The sequence below is a fragment of the Lemur catta genome, chromosome 9 (genome assembly GCF_020740605.2).
Source record: "Lemur catta isolate mLemCat1 chromosome 9, mLemCat1.pri, whole genome shotgun sequence".
Classification (NCBI taxonomy): Eukaryota; Metazoa; Chordata; class Mammalia; order Primates; family Lemuridae; genus Lemur; species Lemur catta.
Window position 1 is genome coordinate 82,809,350 of NC_059136.1, and position 21,361 is coordinate 82,830,710.

Genomic DNA, 21,361 nt, shown 5'->3' on the forward strand with positions numbered 1-21,361 from the left:
TTAAATCTTGCTCTCCCTCCCTACGGTGAATTCCATTTTCTTGCCCCTACTGCCATTACGTCTGTGTATAGGTTAGGCACAGTTCGAAGTTTTCCTTTCCTTTGGCATTGGCGATTCAACTCAACCATTGCTCTCTGAACACGTCACTCACATGCCACTTACACAATCTTCTGTATCATTCCCTTCTTTTCGATAGCATGAAACACTTCCCTTCGCAGCTGTTTAAGAAGGTGGTGGGGGCTGGGTGACAGAAAGATCAGAAAGCCCTGATTATAATTATTGTTGGCTGTAGGCCATGCTGCTTCTGTCTAGGACCACCTGTTACATAATCCTTAGAAAAATTTCCTGGAACTATCTGAAGCGAAGGCATTTATTTTTAAGTCAGCAAGAGTGGCTATACAAAAGATCTGATGCTGAAGTGAAGTCAAATTTTATGAAATATTATCCGATGATATATTAATTTTACTCCATGTACTCGACAGACTTGGGGTGGCAGGATTTCATAGTAGTAACCATAAATATACATAATTTGGAACCAAGTTAAAATTATAATTTATGTCAGTTTGTATACAGGAGTCTGTTTTCCCCAACTAGACTGTAAGTCTAGTGAAGACAGGAATTCTACTTTATATTTCCTCTATCCCAGTGTCTAGTGTAGTTCCAAGAACACTGTGGTTCAATAAATGTATGCTCTGTCTCATGTTTATGTACTTATCAAGAATCCATAATGCCATAATCCATAAAAATAAGATTGATTTATTTTACTTTGTGAACTCTACATTTAAAAACATCCCATATTAGAGAATAAAAATACTTGTTATAAGTAACATAAATTTTGTAATGTAAAAAGACATGCATTAAAAATAGATTAATTTGTCTAAATTGATTTATTACAAAAGAATTCTTTACAAAATGATTTATTGTAGATCTCTATTAAATATTGCCCCTTCCACCTCAGTGATACAAAGTAGAACTGGTGACTAAAATTTTAATCCATATGTGATTTTATGTACCTTGTGTTACGACTGTAATTTAAACACTGCAATCTTTAAATGAGTCAATATAATAATTAGCGTGAGCATAATAAAGTCACAATGCACAGTAATTCTGGACAGGAAAGAAAATGCAGGCAGCATTCTAGGCCACTCTGCATTATGTAGGTTGGAAACCTGGCCTGTCCCAGCTCACAAACAAATCAAGGGCAGGGTAGGATGTGACTCCAGCTCTCCTTGGTCCAAGTTCAGGGTTTTTTTCCAACACCTGATGCTACCTCTCAACTGTGGATAATAATTTTTACCTTAAAACTTATGCCAGGTTTTATATTAATGTCTATACCCTCATAAGAAATTCAAACTAATTTTCTTTTGGAGCAGATTTCAGGCAGGATATTCATTTTTATGATAGATAACCCAATATCATTCCCACTTCACTTGTCAGAACATAAAGTGCAGTAGACATATTACTGTATTTTCCCCTTCTTGAACATTTAAGCCCTTGTAGACTCATATTTTCCATGAGTAAAGTTAGAAAAATTTAGGCTTTAGCCGGTCCAAAAATATGCCTCAGTTCTGTAAAAGAAAAATCATGTCATACAATGGTAAATATAATATTGGATCAATTCAATTCATTTAAATCCATGGATGCTGGACACCTCCCAAAATAAGCCTCCTAGTAATTTGTCTTCTTTGAGTTGTTCTTTGTAAAACTTACTGCTGCTTTTTTTCTGGATGGATGTTTACGTATAATACGTATTTCTATTTTCTTCATTATTTTTCTTAGGTTTGCAGCTAAATGTTCCAAATAATAAATTCATTATTAGGAAAACAATAAAATATTATACATCAGCTTTTTCCCTACCAGCTTTTTCCCACTAGCTTAGTATGTTATAAATAATTACACTGGTTTAATACTTACTCACCAGTTCTCTTAATTTCTTAAGAAGCCTGTCACTCACATGCTAATTTGTCTATTTTCAGATGGGTCATTGTCCATGGTTGGATCAGTAACTATTGTCACAAAGACATCTTTCCATCTAATTGTCTGAAATACTTTAATGTTTTCCCATCAAAGATAATTTTAAATTATATAGCTCTTTATCACTACTATTTTAATCTTCCAATTTTTAGTCTTTCTGATTTACTAATAGGCAAATCAAAATTTATTTTCTTGAGGCCATATTATCCTTTTTCTATTCCTAAGCATTTGGGAAAATCCTTATTTCCCTCAAAGAATTCCTTTTATTTGGGAGGATGACTTTCTATAAATTCCATTATTACCTAAGTGTCTAAACCCCTGGGAAGAAGGTTGGCTTTGGAATCAGACTTGGTTTCCAGGAGAAGACGCGTGACTGAAGCAGGCTCGCGACCGTCCTCCTCAGGTAAGCCTTAGGGCGAGAGGTCTTGTTTCACCCTGGACCTCACTCTTCGGGAAAGGGCAAAACACCGGACAGAGCCCTGAGGACCACGGTCCTGGTGCCTGCTCTTCCCATTAGAATGTCAAGTCTGTCCCTTAATCTTGTGGGTGTAAGTTTACTCCTCTAAAAATAAGGAAATTGAACTAAATTATCTCTGGGTTTTAGTCAAGCTCCTTTAATCCATCTTAGGGTGGATACAGCACAGCATCATTGAGACAAGTAGCAGAATGCACTGTCCTTCTTAGATGGGCCTGATTTGTTTTGTCCTGGTGACCCAGTGAACTTTACAATGGGTGGTGTTTCCATTCTTGCTTTTCTCATCCAGACGCTTACTTCCAAAGTAGCAACCTTTCCCTGCAACTCCACGGCAAGCAGGCTGTACGCCAGCCTTTGCCTTGACTTTCACTACTTCTATGCTTTGCTTCTGTTTGCCAGGGTCCTTACTGTTCTGTGTCCCACTGTGTTGTAGGTGCCTGTCTCAGGCATTTTGGACTGAGGCAGGATAGAGTCACATGTCAGTAAATAGCATAATGGAAAGAGGAAAGACTGGAGTCAGAGGTGCTGAGTTCATTCCACTGCTGACTAGCTTGTGACCTTTGATAGCCCTCCCGAGTCTTGGCTTCTTCAGTGGTAACATGGGTGAATCCTTTCTTTTAAGGTTGACATGAGAATTAGACGAGATAACAACAAAAGCTAATGCCCTTCTTTCTTGCCTTTCCTGATTTAGCAAACCTTAGTTGACTGCTTTAACTCCAGGGTGGGCTCTGTCTCACCCTGAATCTCTATTTCTTACGACGACACCATCCGTATCACTCTGGATATGTGAAGGCCCCAACCCTTCCTCTCCATGTCTGCTGCTAGGGGTTAAATTTTAGGGAGCCTGACAGCTGAAAGGCACTGAGTCCACACACTTCCCATGAGCAAAACACGATTTGGTGGTCAAAATCAGGAACCAGGCACCAGGGAACTGTTTCTGATTCTGTTTCTGAGCCGGTCAAATGATATTTGAAATCCCTACCTTTATGAAACAGAGCCAAGTGCATTTGTCGTCTATGAATCCTACAGGGATGTTTGATGGATTTGCAAATTGCTTTAGAGTCCTCAGATGAAAGGTGCTATAAATTTAAATCACTAATGTGAGAAAACACACTCAGGATGAGGCACTTTCTAACCTCTCTGTAACCTAATTTTTTTTCCCTAAACATAAGCAAACACCCCTGAGATTCACGGGATGAGCTTCTTCTGGGTAGAGATCTTGAGATGCCTGTGAGTGATAGTCCTATCATATGCACGATCAATATTTCCATCCATAAATAACAAGTAGTAAGTGCCCGCAGGGTGCTCTGAAATAAAGCAAATGGCTGCATGCTTCCTAAGTCCAGTGGGAAAGGTTAATTTCATTTTAAAAAGAGATTAAGAGAATATTTATGTGAAATCCTTTACTTTTAAATCTTCAAAATAGAGAATTTATAGGCCTGAAAATAATTTCCAACAAGCTTTAATAATATCTTTAGTTTTTATGACCCAGTCTAGGTGGTGCTGAAAAACACAAATCTGTTTTTGCACCACAGCCCTTCTGTCAGCAAAGAAATGCTCTGCAAACCCAAAGACAGCATCTACATGTTGGGAAGATAGGGCTTTGGGGGCAACATTGCCGGAAGGAGCCTTGCTTTTTTCTCAGAAAGACTGGCATGATGTTCCCAACCCCTCTTGAAAGAGATCCCCAGTTTTCAAAAGACCAGCTAACCAAAACCTCTTCTTGCCCTGTGTATGTTAAACAATGATAGTAGGTGTAGCAGTTAGGATGCCGTCCTCTTCTGGAAGATAGAAGTGAACATCTGAGACCTAAAAATGACCATGACTTAAGTAAGCTAAAGAAACTTTTAAAATCCAATTAATTATAGTGCAACCACTATGGAAAACAGTATGGAGTTTCCTCAAAGACCCGAAGAAAGAACTACCATATGACCTAGCAATCCCACTGTTGGGTATAAATCCAAAGGATGGGAATTCAGTATATTGAAAAGATACCTGCACTCTCATGTTTATTGCAGCACTATTCACAATAGCCAAGACATGGAATCAATCTAAGTGTCCATCAACGGATGAATGGATACAGAAATTGTGGTACATATATACAATGAAATATTATACGGCCACAAAAAAGAATGAAATCCTGCCATTTGAAGCAACATGGATGGAACTGGAGAACATTATGTTAAGTGAAAGAAGCCAAGCATAGAAAGATAAATCTCACATGTTCTTACTCTTACGTGGGAGCTAAATATTAGAAATAATTGATCTCATGGAGACAGAAAGTAGAATGACAGTTACCAGAGGCTGGGAAGCGTAGGTGGGAGGGGGGTATACAGTGGGGATGGTTAACAGATGCAAAAATATAGTTAGATAGATAGAATGAACAATATTTGATAGCACAAAAAAGTGAGTATAATCACTATATACTTATAACAATAAATTCGGGTATACTTTAAAATGACTAAAAGAGTGGAATTGGAATGTTCCTAACACAAAAAAATGTTAAATGCCTGATGGATACCTCAATTACCCTGATTTGGTTAATTCGCATTGAATGCCAGTATCAAGACATCACATGTACCCTGTAAAGATATACAGCTATTATTTACTCATAATAATTAAAAATAAAAAATCATATTAATTATAAATGAATAAATAAATGAATCAATAAGTATATCAGTTTATTCATTCAGTTATTCATTAATTCAATAAATAATGTTAATCATCTACTATGTCCCATACCCGGGGGTAGGTACTAAAGCTGTTTGGAAACATTTTTCATTGAAACAACAAGCAGGAATTTACCAACATCTAAGAAAAGCCTCAAGTTGTGCCAGGATCCCTGGTGCTTTGGGAAATTAAGGTAAGCAGGTAAATGGAACAAAAGTTCTTCCACTTTAAGTTATCCTGGAAGATTCCAACCGCCAGGTGCTCTGATGAGAACAATACTTTGATACTGTGTCCACTGGAATTGTTCTTATTCTTCTCGGTGGGATCTCTCATGGTTACATTGTTCAGAGTGAAAAGTAAGAGATGGGAAAGATACTGACAGAGAAGAGAAATGCTAGACTACTCACTTAGAGACTTATTGGAACATGATGTATTTCATTATACAAAGCATTTTCCTGTGTCTAAGATGTATTACCAGAGGTTATGGGGCTAGAAATGTCATCCCTTACCTGTTCTGTAGCCAGTGTTGTTAAGATATACAGCAAAAGTTCGAGGCTCATGCATTGCCTGCCACGAGGGTGAAGAGCAGTTCTCGTTGTTGGTGTAGACGTTGTGATTGTGCACATACTTCCCGGTGAGCATGGATGACCGCGACGGGCAGCACATGGGGGTAGTCACAAAGGCATTGGTGAAGGTGGCCCCCCCATGTTCCATAATCTTTCTCGTTTTGTTCATGACTTGCAGGGACCCTGAAAGGCACAATGCCAGCGTTATTTAGCAAAGTGCAGCACACGAATGCCCATTTATATGGCGCCACGCAGTGCCTCTGTTTCCCTGATTTATTCATTTCCCTCCCCTTTGGCTTGAAAGAGTCTATAATTTGATCAGCTCTCATTTCTAGAACGAAATTTGACATTTGGGATCCTACCATCTCAAGCATTTTGCAGAATAATAAACACACTGCTCTCCTTAATCACAAAGAAAAAAAAATGCAGGCTAATCTGATAATTAAAGCTAGAATTTTAGATATGGAGCAGGCTCAAAGGCCAGCAGCCCTTTGAAGATTCCTGGAGAACAAAAGCCTGATACACAAAAAATCAAAACCTCCAGCCCACCCCACATGCAAATGCTAGTGACACTGCAGAGACTACTAGATAGAGCATTTTAATCATATGAAAGAAAAGAGAAAAAAGTTTTCCCTGTTAAGTAAAAGTCCCACCCAAATGCTTATTTTAATATTGATAATAAAGATCTTCAATGTAATTTGGTATCCTCTAGCGACCTCAGCAAATGTCTGCCAGTTTTTTTTTTTATTAGGACAGCGTAACCAGTTTATATTTTGACCTGCTCACCTGTAATAACTAAAGATTGGTTGTTGACCTATTGAAAGAGCTATGATTCTATTGCATTCAAAAGCATTTACATGGTTGTAATATATTCCATTTTAACTGTAAGGACGAAATAGCAACATAACATTGCTGAGGGAGAAGGGGAAAAAACCTATTTCGATTACTCTATCCAGCCAAACACTGCAGCTGAAACACATCCAAAGACTGCAGAAAAGCACAGGCACAATTCAATAGTCTTTTCAGGACTTGTCAAGAAATGCACCACGGAGCACTACAGCCAAGCCCACTGCATTTGAATCTCAGAGCCTCAGATTTCCAACTGGTCCCACTTCTTCCAAAGAAAGGAAGAAAGTCCATGTTTTCCAGTAAGGAAGGAAATCGTAATGCAAACCAAGCAAGCATTCAGAGCAGAATAGAAGTGTGCGACAATCCAAAAAGCCACAGTTAGTCCCATTTCTTCCTATACTGGCTTTTACTGTTCACATGACACATATGAGAACCGAAGGAAGGTTTCTAATTGGGTCTCATTAGAACTCCCTAAAATATGCTTCACCTGGAAGCCCTTCTAACTGCTCTTTCTCTTCTAGTTGTCTTCAGGGGATCAGGCAAGCTTTTGTAGTCAGTAAATAACATGTCGTGAGTGCCCACTTCATGCTGAACATTCTATCAACCTCAGCACTCTAGGCTGATCCCCCAAGTGTAGCATTAACAAAAGAAATGGAAAATTCTCTGCCTCTGGTCTTCAGTAGTAAACTCTCCAGATGAGAACCTCTGTATAAATATTGCTTGGGAATATTTGTAAAGCAACATATATGTAAGAATGTGAATATAGTGGTAGCAATACATAGAAGGACAGAAGGCACCTGGAGTGAAGGCTTAAGAGTTCTGAAGCAAGAAATGAGGACGAGTGGAAGGAAAAGAGGAAGAAAATGTCAGACGGGTGAAGCGTGCTGTTGGAGGCATGGGGAGGATGGCATGAGCGATGCCCTGGAGGTGGGAGGAAGCAAGTGGAGGGATGAGAACGGTGCACTGATTTCCTGGCATGAAAAGGAATATGGAGAATTCGCTCAATGAAATGTGGGGCACAGAGTTAGCAAATAGCTCGGAGACTGGGCAGAGATGCTCAGATCTGGTAGAGTAGACAAACTAAAGGCAGAATAGGTTCTTCGTCAAAGGCATGAATGACATGATTTTTGCAGAAGTCTCTGAGAGGCATTGCTGCTGCCGTGGTGGTGTTTGGATTGAAGAGGGAACACGCTGGTCCATCCGAGAGGTCGTGGAAGCCATCTGGCCCTGAAAGGAGAAGAGCCTGGACTGCGCTGTGCCTCTGACAGAGCGACCCTAAGAAGCAGATCCAAGCGACATCGTAACGCACCAGAAGGCTGTGAGTTAACTAACACCCCAAAGTTTTCATCATGAGAAGAAAACTGGAAACTAATTGTTTTACTGATGGTGAAGAAGTAACTAAAAAGGAATATGCTCTATAGAAGATCAAAGAAGCTCATTTTAGAAATGATGCATTTTATATTTGTGTTGGTTGATCATGGGGGGAAACATCCTGGAGATAAACAGATAAACAGATGTGGGAGTGGAAAGGCAGTGAGAGGTGATGCTGATCTTGTCTGTTCACTTACTCTCCTCTTTAGAATATCCGTAGGGGTTACTTACTGTAGTATCTTGAATTTTGGGAAAACAGCAAACACTGTTGGTGGATTTTCACTGCCCAATAGTCTATTTCAAAGACCTCTCAGAGTTTCCTTTATGAGACTTAGCTGGATTCAAATTTAAAAAAAAAAAAATGTAGCTGAAGGCGATCCTCCAAGGTCCTGAATCAAACGCAGCAATCTCCAGTTTACAGACTCATTTGGACTGCAAATATGGGATGGAGGTGCGACTCTGATTTGAAGTCAAAATAATATAAAAACTGGGGCTAACACTTAGCCCAATTCATCATGGCTGGAATTGCCCCAGCCAGGACTCTCCTCTCACTCTCAGTATCACCCTCTTCTTAATTAACTGAGCGGATTGCGTAGAGATCCTGAACAATCCCTCCAAATGCCCGGCTTCCAGCCAGTCCACATGTCAAAGGGAGCTAAGATGACATGTGATCCCCCCAGCCACCGTTCACAACACAGCTCCACCACTGGGGTTCTTGAAAGTGGGCGTCTGGCTTGAAGTTTCTCAGTAAAGAAGATTCTGAGATGATACTTACCCAACTTTAGAAATCACCCAAAGAGCATGCCAAGCCACAGAATCCTGGCCACACCCTGAGATATTTGCATTTCTAACAAGTCCCAGGTGAAGCCGAAGCTGCCTGTCGGTGAACTACGCCTGGAGAAGTATTCTAGGTGGGACACGGAATCAGGGCAGCCTAGAGCTGGAAGTGACTTTAGTGGGTGCCTTTTTTTTTTTTTTTTTTTGAGTGATATAAGTGGCTTAGACCACTGCCAAGGCTGTAAGGTATATCACAGACAGGAAAAGGAAACATTGGTTTACTCTCCACCAGGTTCTCTTCTAAGTGCTTCTCATGCTTCAACTCATTTAATCCTGACAATAACCCTCTGCGGTGGGTGCTATTAGCTATTATTCCTATACTACAGACGATGGGCCCGAGGTGCAGACGGTTAAACAACGTGCCTAGGGCCACACAGACTCTCAGGGGCAGAGCGCAGAGGCAAATGCAAGGCCCCAGAAACTATGGTCTTGGGCTCTTCTAAGCTGTGTCCTGACTGTGACATTGACATTTTCAAGACACAAACAGAAATGATGTCTGCTCGCAGTCAAGCTAGGCCTCACTTCCAGCAGTCTCATCTTTTGATTCACGTGGCCTCAGGGGAGATACTGACTGACACTAATGCCTGCCTCGTGCCCTCCTAAGGGCTGGAATGCTCTCAGGAGCTCTGTCTCCGGCAGCTGACTGCCACACTGGTGTTGACTGTCGCCTCTGATCTCTGCGGATTCTCTGGGTAGAGACAGAAGATGGAGTGCAGGCATCGGAACCTCTTCGCTCTGCTGTGTCAGTGTGTACCAGTAAGGAAAGCACCAAGCACCTTCTTTTTTATAGCTATGCAATGAATAATACAGGCAGAGTCAATAACTCTGCTTATGTACTGTATCTATTCCCACTGTGATTGCACCATTGATTGTTCATTGGCAAACTGTACCAAAAACTATTCTGCAATAAAACTCATAATTATGCATTCATAGCTGTTGCGAGCAGTGGATGGGACAACGTTCTATCCTATATGTAGGTGGAAAGGCTCACTTTCATTTTAAGCTGAAGCTCTTATCTTCTCTAAGCTTTAGGCTTGTGGTGCATAAACTGCAAATAGTGCTGGTTCTTTAGTTACTAGAACAATTATTTTATAGGAGTGATATGAAGCTTAAGGTTGAACACTCCTATCTAGAGTCACAAGGTGAGGCTCCGGAGGAGAAGAATGAGAAGAGACAGAGCCCTGGACTCAAATTTATGGGGAAACATCTGGATTTTGCCACAGATGAGCTTGCACCAGTCATTTAACCTCTTTTGGTGTGTTTCCCATCTGTAAAATGGAGCTCATAATAGCTCCTGACTGGTTTGCAGGGTTGTTGAGGACCAAATGGCATGATGCCATCAAAGTACTGCCTGCAAGGAGTGTTGTCACTGCAGCTATGATTTCTTCTGTGCTCCCCTCAACCCCACCACAGTAAGTTTTCTCCTGCCTTGTCCATCTTCTCTTGTCTGGAATCTACATCCGGATTCCAAAAGCTGGGGTTAGAGGAGAAAGATGGACTACCTTTTCTATACAATGTCGAGGTTGGCTTATCAGTTCTTCCCCTCTCCTCACACACTGCCCCCTCCCCCAAGCTAAAAGTCCAACTTTATTATTGTTTTAATTGTGCTGTGAGGTGAGAGCCTCACACGGATGCTCTGAAGTGGCGCGGTCAGTCTGCCTGGCCAGCCAGGGGGCCCTGCTGATGGGGCTGGAGGAGCAGCTGAGTCCCAGGACTACCAAGACATGCCGTCCTAGAGCCAGAGTTCCAGGTTGGGCCTGGGACATCTGCCATTGTTCCTGCAGGCCGAGGGATGCTGTGACAGCATTCAGCTGTGGACCAAGAAGCTGAAGAGGTTAGCAGTGACTGGGAGTGGGAGAAGTGGCCCCTTCAGGAATGCTGCAAGGGCCACCATGTGTGCAGTCATGGCACAGTTAAAAATCCAGGCTCCTTGGATGGAGCAAGAGATAGGTTGGCGCTAGACAGAACCATGGTGAGGAATTGAAACCATTTGACACACTCCAACTACTTGATTCCCCCATCATCTGTGTGAGAAAGGTCAGGAGGTCGAAAATATCCCGCTAATCTGAATGACTTTTTACTATTATAAAATCCCACAGAGAGCCTGAATTACTTCAGTGACATGTTAAACTTTAAAACAAAGCTTTACCTTTCCTGATTCCTATATCTTAGCACTGGATTGGTCAATAGTTTGTACTATTAAACATTAAAATTTTGATCAAGACTGTTTATCATGTCCAGAAAAACTCACAGAATCAGAAACTCAATAATAAGTATCATCATCATCATTTAGGAAAGTCCCAGCCATGTGGGATTTATACACACCTGGCTTCCAAGACAGACAGACCTCTACGTGGACTGCAAGGGTTCATGGTTTGATGAGTGACAACAATGCGCAAACACGATTTTTATTAATTGTGCAGGGTTGTTTGTCAGTGTCCTTGTTTTACGATGATGTAAGGTTAATGCTTCAAATATTTAAGTGGTCTGTATTAAATACATCATTGCCATTTTCTCATGCCAACAGTCATCTCCAATGTAAAGTGGGAAACACTAAACTGGTATTTCCCATATTAAAAATAGCTTTATTGATCTATTGAATATTTTAATTCTTAAAGCACAAGAAAATAAATAACACAATAAAACAGTCTATCTTTTTCTACCCAAACTATGGAATTGGCAAGAAAAAAAACCACATGTTTTCAGCTAAAACCAAAGGGGAAAAACAAGTTGGGGGAAGAAGGGAACAAGAAAAGATAATAAATCTGTCTGGAATGTTTCCAGGTCACTTAGACTCATTATTTCCTCCCCACCCCAGCCCCTAAAAGGCCATTAAGAAGCTGAGACTAGTTACTTACAGGAATGGAAGTTAACATGCCTATAGGGCTACACAGTGAGGTAGCCCTGTATAAGAACGCAGCCAGGTATAAGAAAAATCACAGGGCTTTTGTGTCTTTTTGCAGTTTTACATTTGCTAGCGATGTGGGTTTATAGAACTTTTTCCCAACTGTAAGAAAGACAGCAGTGTGGGCTTGATAATTAATGGCAGCTGCTCCTTGGTGTGAGTACTAGGGAACAATAGCGAGTGCTGGGGATCCTAATGTCCTGGGGAGGGCACACCCCACTCACAGGGGGCTGCTTCGAGTCCTGAGTCCTGTTCAGGCCTCTAACTGATGGCTGCCTTCTGGGAATGCAAGCATTTAACTCATGGCTACCCTCATTCTTCTGAATTCTCCAGAAAAAAGCAGAATCTGGATTTTTTAAAAAATGTGAAATCACCTGATTTTTTTAAATGTTGGCTTAATTTTTTAAATTGTGCTGGTCAAACAATACCACCTGTGGGCAAGCTTCGGTCTAAAGACCCTGTATTTTGATCTCTGCTTTAAAGAAGCAAAGTATCTCCATGTATTAATGGCCTCATTCCACTTATGATCTAAGAGAAACATTCAGTTGGGATGTTAGTGTCAGACAATTTCGCAGGAATGTAAGAAACACCATATTGAGTCAGATCAATGGTCCAATCGGCTCAATGTTTTGTTTCTCAGAGTAGCACCAAGGGACATTTAGGAAGGATTTAGAGCCTGATCTCTTTGATGCTAATCTCGGAAAGTTAGGGGATTCCCTCAAGCATCCCGGATTTTCTTCCTTCTGATTTATAAAGTATTCCAAGTATAGGGAATAACAGAACAAATAACACATCTTGTACCTTTACCAAAGCTTAACAGGATTGTATTTCCTTCAATTTTAGAATCAAATGTGGATGCTACTGACACTCTTGGTTTCCACTCCTTCCTCAGGGTAACCATTCTCCTGAACTTCATGTTGACCATTTCCCTGTGTGTTCTCTTAGCTTAAAAAAATTGTAAATCTTCCAGCCATTATCTTACTCTAAAGACCTGAGCCATTTACAGGTATATGCACAACCTGAATAACCTCTTAAGCTGTAGACAAAGCAAATTCAGAAATAAAGGAACCCTGTGTTAAGCCAGTTAATCTTTCCACCGATTGTTTCCTCCAAGGAGGGTGAACTTGAGTGGATGACGATATTCATTCCTAGTAATGTGAATGAATGCTCTTTGGAAAAAGACAAAGTGTTACCCACATGCAAGGTTCTATCACTTTTATTACTGAGTTCCTTATGTGTCTTCCTCCCTTCACAGACTAACTTATTTGTCCTCAGACAGAGCTGAGGGAGTGGCCTCTATTCATTCTAAAGTATCTTCCTCTCCAACTTGGTTTCATAAACTTTAATTGCAGCCCTTCTCTGCCTTTGTCTCTCCAGACAAAGAGGTAGAATTGTTTTATTCTTTAGCAGTAGGAGAAGTATTCTATTAAAATTTTCATAATTGTTCTTCTAAGTCTTTTCTAAGTCTGTTCTATCTTTCTGGAGGCACGGTAGCCAAAATTGCCTGCAGCATTGCAGGTGCAAAAAAAAATTTGCATTAGGCGAAGATTTATTAAAGCACTTGGCAAACAAAATTACGTTTAAGTAGAAAATAAAACAAAACACAACCCAACCACATCAAAACCACAATGAGATACCACCTTACTCCCATTAGGATGGCTACTATTTAAAAAACAAAACAAAACAGAAAATAACAAGTGTTGGGTGGATGTGGAGAAATTGTAACAATTATGCACAGTTGGAGGGAATCAAAATGTTTCAGTTGCTATGGAGAAAAAACAGTAAGATTCTTCCTCCAAAAATTAAAAATAAAATTATCATATGATCCAGCATTCCACTTCTCGGTATAGATCCAAAAGCATTGAAAGTAAGGTCTTGAACATAGGCAAAAGGAGGAAGCAATTCAAGCTTCCAACAATGGATGAATGTTCATACATACAATGGGACATTATTTAGCCTTAAAAAGGAAGGACGTTCTGGCACATGTTACAACATAGGTGAACCCTGAGGACATTATGCTAAGTGAAAGTCACAAAAAGATGAATACTGTATGCTTCCACCTATATGAGGTACCTAGAGTAGTCAAATTCATAGAGACAGGAAGTAGAACGGTGGTTGCCAGGGGTTGGGGGAGAGAGAAATGGGGAGTTGTGGTTTAATAGATATAGAATTCAAATTTTGTAAGATGAAGAGTTCTGGAGATTGGTTGTACAACAATGTGAATACATTTAACAGTACTGAACTGTACATTTAAAAATGGTTGAGATAGTAAACAAAAACCAAAAAACAACCAAAACCTGGAGCAATAATGTTTAAGAAGGATTATGAGTACACTACACAGAAATGGGCAAACGTCTCCATCAAACAGTAACCACGACCAAGAGCATAACTTTCCAGTTGAGAACAGAAGTCTTTGCTGAACATTTTACCCATGGTTCACTGTGGTTCATAATCATCTTGTTTGGCCAATAAGAAAATAAGGCCCATGTTATACTTCTGTTATCTCAGAAGTTAGACCATAACTATGCATTTACAGGTTGTTTTCAGGAAGGGCTCAATAAACATGTGTAGGTGGACAGATTAAGGAAGAGACAGTGGTTAAGTGTGCAGCTGAGGGGACCTACACCTAACACAGGTCTAGGTTTCACAATTTACTACCTCACCACAAGCTACATGACTTCTCTAAGCCCCATTTTTCTCATGTGTAAATTGACGAGAGTAATAGTAGCTAGTTCATAGAGTTACTGTGAAGATTAGATAATCTAATGCTCATCGTGTTATCTGGCTAGAAAATCCAGGAGGCAGGTAAAGGCAGGTACACCTGGGTTGATAAAGCCTGGTCCACAACCTTTCGTCCTTATATCCATATGCCTCCCACAGAAGCCGGGACTTAGTAACTGCTCAGGAAACATTTACTGAATGAATGAATGATCAGAGAAGGCTGAAAATTTGAATTCTGTTAAAAATAGATTTATCAGACAATGCCCTAGTGTATTTCAAAAATAGTGCTATATATTGAAGACGTAGATCATGATGGATTACTGTATTTATTTCTGAGAATTGTGTTAGCTTTTTGAGGACCCCGTGGGGCCATTTCAAGTTTATTTAGTGCTCACTATATTCCCAGCACAGTCTCAGCATGGGGACTGCAACATAAACAAACCACACCCCTGTCCTCTGGTCCATCTCAGTCCAGTGGAGGGGACAGGCGTGCAGGGCCTGGTAGAATAAGGGCCATGCTGGAAGCATGTCCATGGGCTGCAAAGGACAGCCTGCTGGAGGGTGGGATGGTTTTGATTTAAGAACACTAAACCGGGCAGGGTGCGGTGGCTCACGCCTGTAATCCTAGTGCTCTGGGAGGCTGAGGCGGGCAGATCGTTTGAGCTCAGGAGTTCGAGACCAGCCTGAGCAGGAGCGAGATCCCGTCTCTACTAAAATAAAAAAAAATAAAAATAAATAAATAAAAAAAAAGAACACTAAATCCAAGGACAAGGCTAAATCCAAGGACAAGGCTCCTGAACTGGGAAATGAAGAACAGGGAGGGCTTCTCCAGGTGGAGAAGGGGGGAAAAGGCAGGGGGACGAGCTGTGCAAAGGCTTGGAACAGAGGTGAAGGGGCTGAGACACCAGACACCTTCAGGAAGTGGAAGTTGTTTTTATGAAGCACAGAGTGAAAGTGGGGAACGGAAAACAGCCTTAGAGACAGGTGGGGGCCAGATGGCTCAGAACTCACTTGCCTGCAGTGGAGAGGGCTTAATTCTCCTGGCAAAGGGAAACCACACAAGGGATTTCAGCAGCAAAGTGATCTGATCAGACAGATACTTGAAACATGACTCTGACAATGGAGAGCAGGATGGGAAGAAGGAGCCCAAGACTACAGGGGATGGGTGGGCCAGGTGACCCACTGGTGAGGGAAAACCTGGGAGAGAGGAGGAGGATGTAAAGATCTCAGCTGCAGTGAGAGACATGGATGGCAGAGATGTTAAGGAAGGTGAATGAGACACGTGTACCTCATTTTACATGCTCTGTAAGTGAATGAAAACATTTAAACCAGCAGCTACACACATGCTAACATCATATGTGCAAGACCTTTCATTTTGGCATGTCACCTGAAAATCAATACTCTTATGAAAAAAAATTAAGAGAGCAGACCTCGGATGACTTCAACAATAACGACCCTGCTGGCTTTTAGTGCATTCGCTTCCAGCTGAACCCTAGGAGTTATCTTTGTTGGGGTTCCATGGTCTGGTTTCAAACTGGAAATCAAAGTCCTCTTCCATGTAGATCAAATTCGAGCATGGAGGTTTTTTTCCTTACAAACCGGAGCAGCAGGAGCTCTGTGAAGAAGCCCAGAGTGCTCTGCTAGCCCCGAGTCTAAAAGATTCCACCCATGGTCAAGTTGAGTCTGATGGGGAGGCACAGCTGAGTGATGCCTGAGAGCAGGGAATTTGGGTCCAGGAAAGGAGACGAGGGGTGGTGGTGACAACTTGAAGGGGCAAGCTTTTTACCTGTCTTAGAGTATGCTAGAACTCAGCCCTAGGCTTATGGACAAGACCATAGGGCTGGACCATTAAAGGTGAGAGGATGAGAAACCCAATCAGATGATATAGAGAGTAAGTGGAACCACTAGACGTTGGCAGGTTTTCCCGAGTACTCTACAGTTAACCCAGGCCAGCTAATTCAAAAAGCATCACATCTAAGGTGGTAGTAAGGGGATTAACTATCAAAAGACATGCAGAATGCTGTACTTTCCAATTACCTAACAATTACTAAAGCAGGCTATGAACAAGTAATTCACTCTAATAATAACAACAGTTGAAAGTTCTTTTAGTATCCATCTATATTCACATACATTGCATAGAATTACAGTCACACTCTCGTACTCTTCGAAACAACTTTGCCCAAATATTTAAAAAATTTCTTGGCTGAGAATTTCCAAGGTACATGATCAAATCCTTGACTCTTGACATCTTCTGTGCTTACTCTATTCCTCCATCCTCCTACTGCCCCGGGCCCCTTCCCAGACTGTTGCAAAAGCTGAACACCAGAGAAGTAACGCTAGAACATAAGCCAAATGCCTTATGTATCAATACAAGTTCACGGTATAAACTAGGCTGCTGGTTAAGGTGCTATAGTTAAGTGCAAAACCTGAACATGTTCACTAAGTGTTACCGATAAGGCTGAGGCTCAGTAAATCATCTGAACAGAAGAGACTAACAAGGGAACAATCCAGTGTCTCACCCAGCTCCACGTCTTGGTCATCGGTGAGCATGAGAATGATGTTGGGTCGGATGTTTTTCCGTTCCTGCTGTATCCGTCCTCTGAACCTTGTGGATCTGACAGTCGAACAGAGGCTCCCCAGCAATTCTGTGCCCAGGACAGCCAGAACCAGCGCAGTGCAAGAATACTTCATTGTCTTTGGTCCAATGTTGCAAAACGGACACGACGTCTCAGTCTCCTGATTTCTGGAGTTCTGGGCAATCAGAGAAGAAAGGAGAGGGAGAGACTAAAATGAAACCCAAACCCCAAACACAGTTGCAGGAAAAGGTCTACAAATGAGTCAGTACTGGCACATCAGCTGGCAGACACAGGGCTGCACGTGAGTCAGAAGCAGCAAACCCTCCAGAGCTTGGGTAGTTTTTTAAGCACTTGATTATTTTGCAAATTCACTTTTGTCCTTTATTCTGATTCCAACTTTTCCTACTTCAATTCACTGCCAAAATATAATTTCCAACACAAAGCTCAAACGTAAAAGCTTTCTGACAAGAGCTAATACCTTGAATTAGGTATCCTGGTTGAATAATCAATTTCTACGCTCACAGGTATTCAGAACAGCTGCAGATGGAGTCCTAGAGGGGGGAGAAAAATTACAAAGGAAATATCAGTAAAGGATTTTAAAACAGATTTTTGATTTGAAGTAGTCTCTTGAAACAGCATGTTATATGTGTATAATATATATATATTTTTCTGTACTCCAAAACGGAGTACCTGCTAACAGGTCACTCAAATAACAGCTTCATTTCAGAATCGACTCCATAAATGGGTGGTAAGGGTGTCATCCCTGCTCACGCTCTAACAGTACTTTAAAATCCCCGACAGAACTAGCGATCAGTTGGAAGAGCCAGCAGTGCCAGTGAAACCACGGTGCGTTTGGAATGAGTGTCTGCACGTGGGGAGTGGACGGCACACGGGGCGGGTTGGGAGAGCGTTGACTCACCTGCATATGATACTGAGTACCTATCAAGCAGAAGGAAACAAAAAGCTGTCATTTGTCACCTGCATGATGTCACTCACTACCCAGGAGAGTCCTTTCTGCTGACAAAGACTTCACAGTGAGTGACTGGGACAACCTCTCCCAGCCTCTGAAAAGCTCCTAACCGTCCTCCATCAATCACCAGGGGAAACGGCGCTTCCTCTGGTGGGCAAGGCTGGTCCCCTGCCCAGCCCTTGTCCTCAGCTTGTGCCGGCACTTGAGTGGACAGAGCCCCCTTTCCACTGTCAGTCACCAGCCTCGCTGTTGGCAAGACGGGGTACAGCGTGGCTAGCACAGCACAGAGGTTTTGCTTTGCCGCAGACCTAAACCTGCAAAGCAGAATGATTGATTGGCTCTGAGGCTGGAGGTTAGAGGCTACCCTTCCACATTAAAAAATAAATAAAATCCAGAGGGGAGCGCTCCAAAATCTTTGCAAAGCTGCACAGAAGGAGGCTTTTGAAAGGGTTGGAAAAATGCCCCTCTCACTTTGGAACACTAACCTGCTGAAAGCTTTTTTCTTGGATGTCTGAAAGATAGCAAACGGCTCATTAAAAAAATTTTTTTTTCTCTTGTATGTCATGAGGGATCCTCTTAATGGGAATTTAGGCTGCCCTAAAATTAATTAGATAGCAGAGATAGCAGTCTGCTTCATCAGCCGCCCCGTCCCCATACACCTGAGGATTGTATTTTGAACTACAACATAAACTGGCATTGGATAAATAGGCATAACTAATTAAAGTGTAAGCATCGCCTAGCAGGAGGAAAGGGGCTCCATCACTCAATTTCATGCCCTAAATTCTGGAAGGTGACATGGGGCAGCGAAAGAAGAAAGGCTGTGTACTGTTTACCCCTGCCATACACATTATTTTGTTTTGCACAAATACACACATATCCCTATTATTTTAAACTTTATGAGCTATTTTGTAAACAGTTCTAATGCTTTTCACTCTGCAGCCTGTAATTATACCGTGGGGGTGGGGGTAGGGGCTGTGGGGTGGGGGGAGGAGAGAGACAACAAAAAGGAGGTTTTTAAACAAAAATCTAGTGTCTGCAGCCAGGCAGTCCTGACTACGTTATCTGCAGAGCAGCAAACGAGCCGGCTCCAACTAATGGGGTAGCTCTGTAAAAGTCAATATGTAAGACTCGGTGCTTTCTTGTTTTTTTTTTTAACAACTAGAGGTTATTCCAGTGATTGTTGTGCATGCTGAACACTGAAAGCCTTCAATTATTCTGCACCGACTGTTTGGTTTCTGTGCATTTGTTTTAAATCATGAGAAATCTGATATGGGCATGAAAGGACAGGAAAACTACAGAATTAAAATGCCAAACAATGGCTTGTTCCCACAAAGCATGGGTCAGGCTAAGTAGTTAAATCTAGAAATTTCTTAGAGGGTTGGTTCTTTAAGTAGCAAAACTTTGCTCACCTCTCAAAGCCTGCACAGGTGTGTGAACAGAGAGTGAACAGGGCTTTCTTGCATTTGCCGTAGCCTAAACCAACCACGGCTGACAGTAGCAACCTGGAAGGACAGTCAGCCTCACTGCCTGGAGCAAACAGTGGCAGGGTTCAAATAATCAGCCACACACAAAACTGGAAGTTCTTGACAATTAAGATGCTGATAACATTCCCTGGAACCCAATCAACATTACTAGTTATTCTTTTCTTTATCTTATTTACTTTACTTCTTCCTTTAGGAAAAAGCAAATTAGCTTTAATGGTACCTTTTCATAAAGCACATCAAGAATCATTTCCTAATACAGAAAAGGGAAAGCTACACTGCTCTGATGTGGTTTTTACCTACAAAGTGACCTTCCCTCCTGGTGAATAAAAAGTGCAAAAAAGACTTACATTTTTCTGCCACAGTATGTCTTATTTTTTTTTAATTAAAATTTTTATTTTTAATTGACAAATAATAGTATGTATTTATGAGGTATAGTGTGATGTTTTGATATATGTATACATTGTGGAATAATTATATCAAGGTAATTAACATATCTGTCACTTCACATTTTTTTTTTTTGTAGTGAGAACATTTAAATTCTATTCTTTTAGAAATTTCAAGACATACAACACATCATCATTAACTATGGTCACCTTGCTGTGCAATAGATCTTGAAAGCTTATTCCTCTTGTCTAACCAGAACTTTGAACTCTTTGGTCAACTTCCTCTTCCATATGCCCCCCACCCAGTTTATCATCCATCCAGGGAATTCATACGTAAAAATATATAAATTGAGTGGTCAAGAAAGTTGACTTTTCAGATAAGTCTGGCCAGCAAGAGTCCTCTATCTTTTCCCACCTCCCCTCACTTAAACACACCACTCTAGAAAAACTGCACATAGACAATTCTTTATTCGAAAATGACCTTTTAAAACCTGTCATCCTCTAACTGCCTGGTTTCCAGCTCTAGAAGGACAAGAAGCAAAGAAACGGGGAGAAAAACCCTGATAGACAAAATGCAGAACTCAACAGAGGAGACAGGATGCAATGTTTGAATTGGATACCGTGCCCAGGATGGCAAAGGTCCTTAGAGACGAACAATTTGTCTGGAGAAATAGAAAATGGGAGAAATGTAAAAAGAGGTTTTTTCTCACACATGGAAAGTGATCTTGAGGAATGGTGTCATCGTCACAAATTAAGACCAGAATACAAGTTGCCTTTTCTCCAAGCCATAAAATGAAAACACCAGTTGTAGTTACGGTCAACTGGTGTAGAATGTTTGCAGGACTTTGTTTAGGGCAGTCAAGCCAAGCTAGAAATGTGGTCCTAAATATTTCAAGTCACATACAAAAGCAAAAAAAGACTGGAAAGACTTCAAGCCAACTGGATAGAAAGTTTAGTTCACATATGCTTGTCTAGCGATGCTCCAAATGAAACCGAAGCCCTCAGCACCCCAATAGGTTTAAGACGACCTCTGCCTTCACCAAGCCCCTCTTGTCCAGGCAGCTGGCGCCTGATCTCTAAAGGGTGTGTTGGCTAATAAGCCAGAAGCACTGGGCTTGTGTCCACAGCAAGTTTCCACAGTGTAGTCTGGGACTTTGGGGGCCCCTGTGACTCTGCTGGAGGGTCCAAGAGGTCAGAAATATTTCGATAAGAATACTGACACATTATTTGTCTTTTTTCACTCTGTTGACATTTGCACTGATGGCGTAAGAACAACGGTGGGTAAAACTGCTTGTGTCTTAGTACGAATGCTTAATACGAAAACTTCACATATAGTTTTTTAAAAAGCCAGTTTCACTTACGATGAAGCAGTAAAATGATTAATTTTATTAAACTTTGGCTTTGAGTACACATCTTTTCTTTCTAATGTTCTGTTTTATGAGGCAGGAGGTACACACAAGCCCCTTGCTGTTTAGCAAGCATGCTGGTTGTCCTCAGGAAAAGCACTGAGGTGGCTGCGTTGCAAACTGAACTAGCCATTTTTCTTTTTTCATTTTTACTTAAAAGAATCATCTGAACTT

General features: G+C 41.3%; 1 protein-coding gene across 4 annotated transcripts in view; it reads right to left on the minus strand.

The window, feature by feature from the left end:
- Window positions 1-21,361, minus strand: part of SULF1 (sulfatase 1) — a 162,666-nt gene that overhangs the window by 63,031 nt on the left and 78,274 nt on the right. For all 4 annotated transcript variants that reach the window (XM_045561945.1, XM_045561947.1, XM_045561948.1 and 1 more), the window contains 3 exons: window positions 17,423-17,495; window positions 16,888-17,119; window positions 5,629-5,868 (listed from right to left, as the gene is read on the minus strand). In XM_045561945.1, coding sequence (XP_045417901.1) covers window positions 5,629-5,868; window positions 16,888-17,059 — 412 coding nt within the window. In that variant the 5' untranslated portion in view covers window positions 17,060-17,119; window positions 17,423-17,495. The remainder of the gene's footprint in view (window positions 1-5,628; window positions 5,869-16,887; window positions 17,120-17,422; window positions 17,496-21,361) is intronic.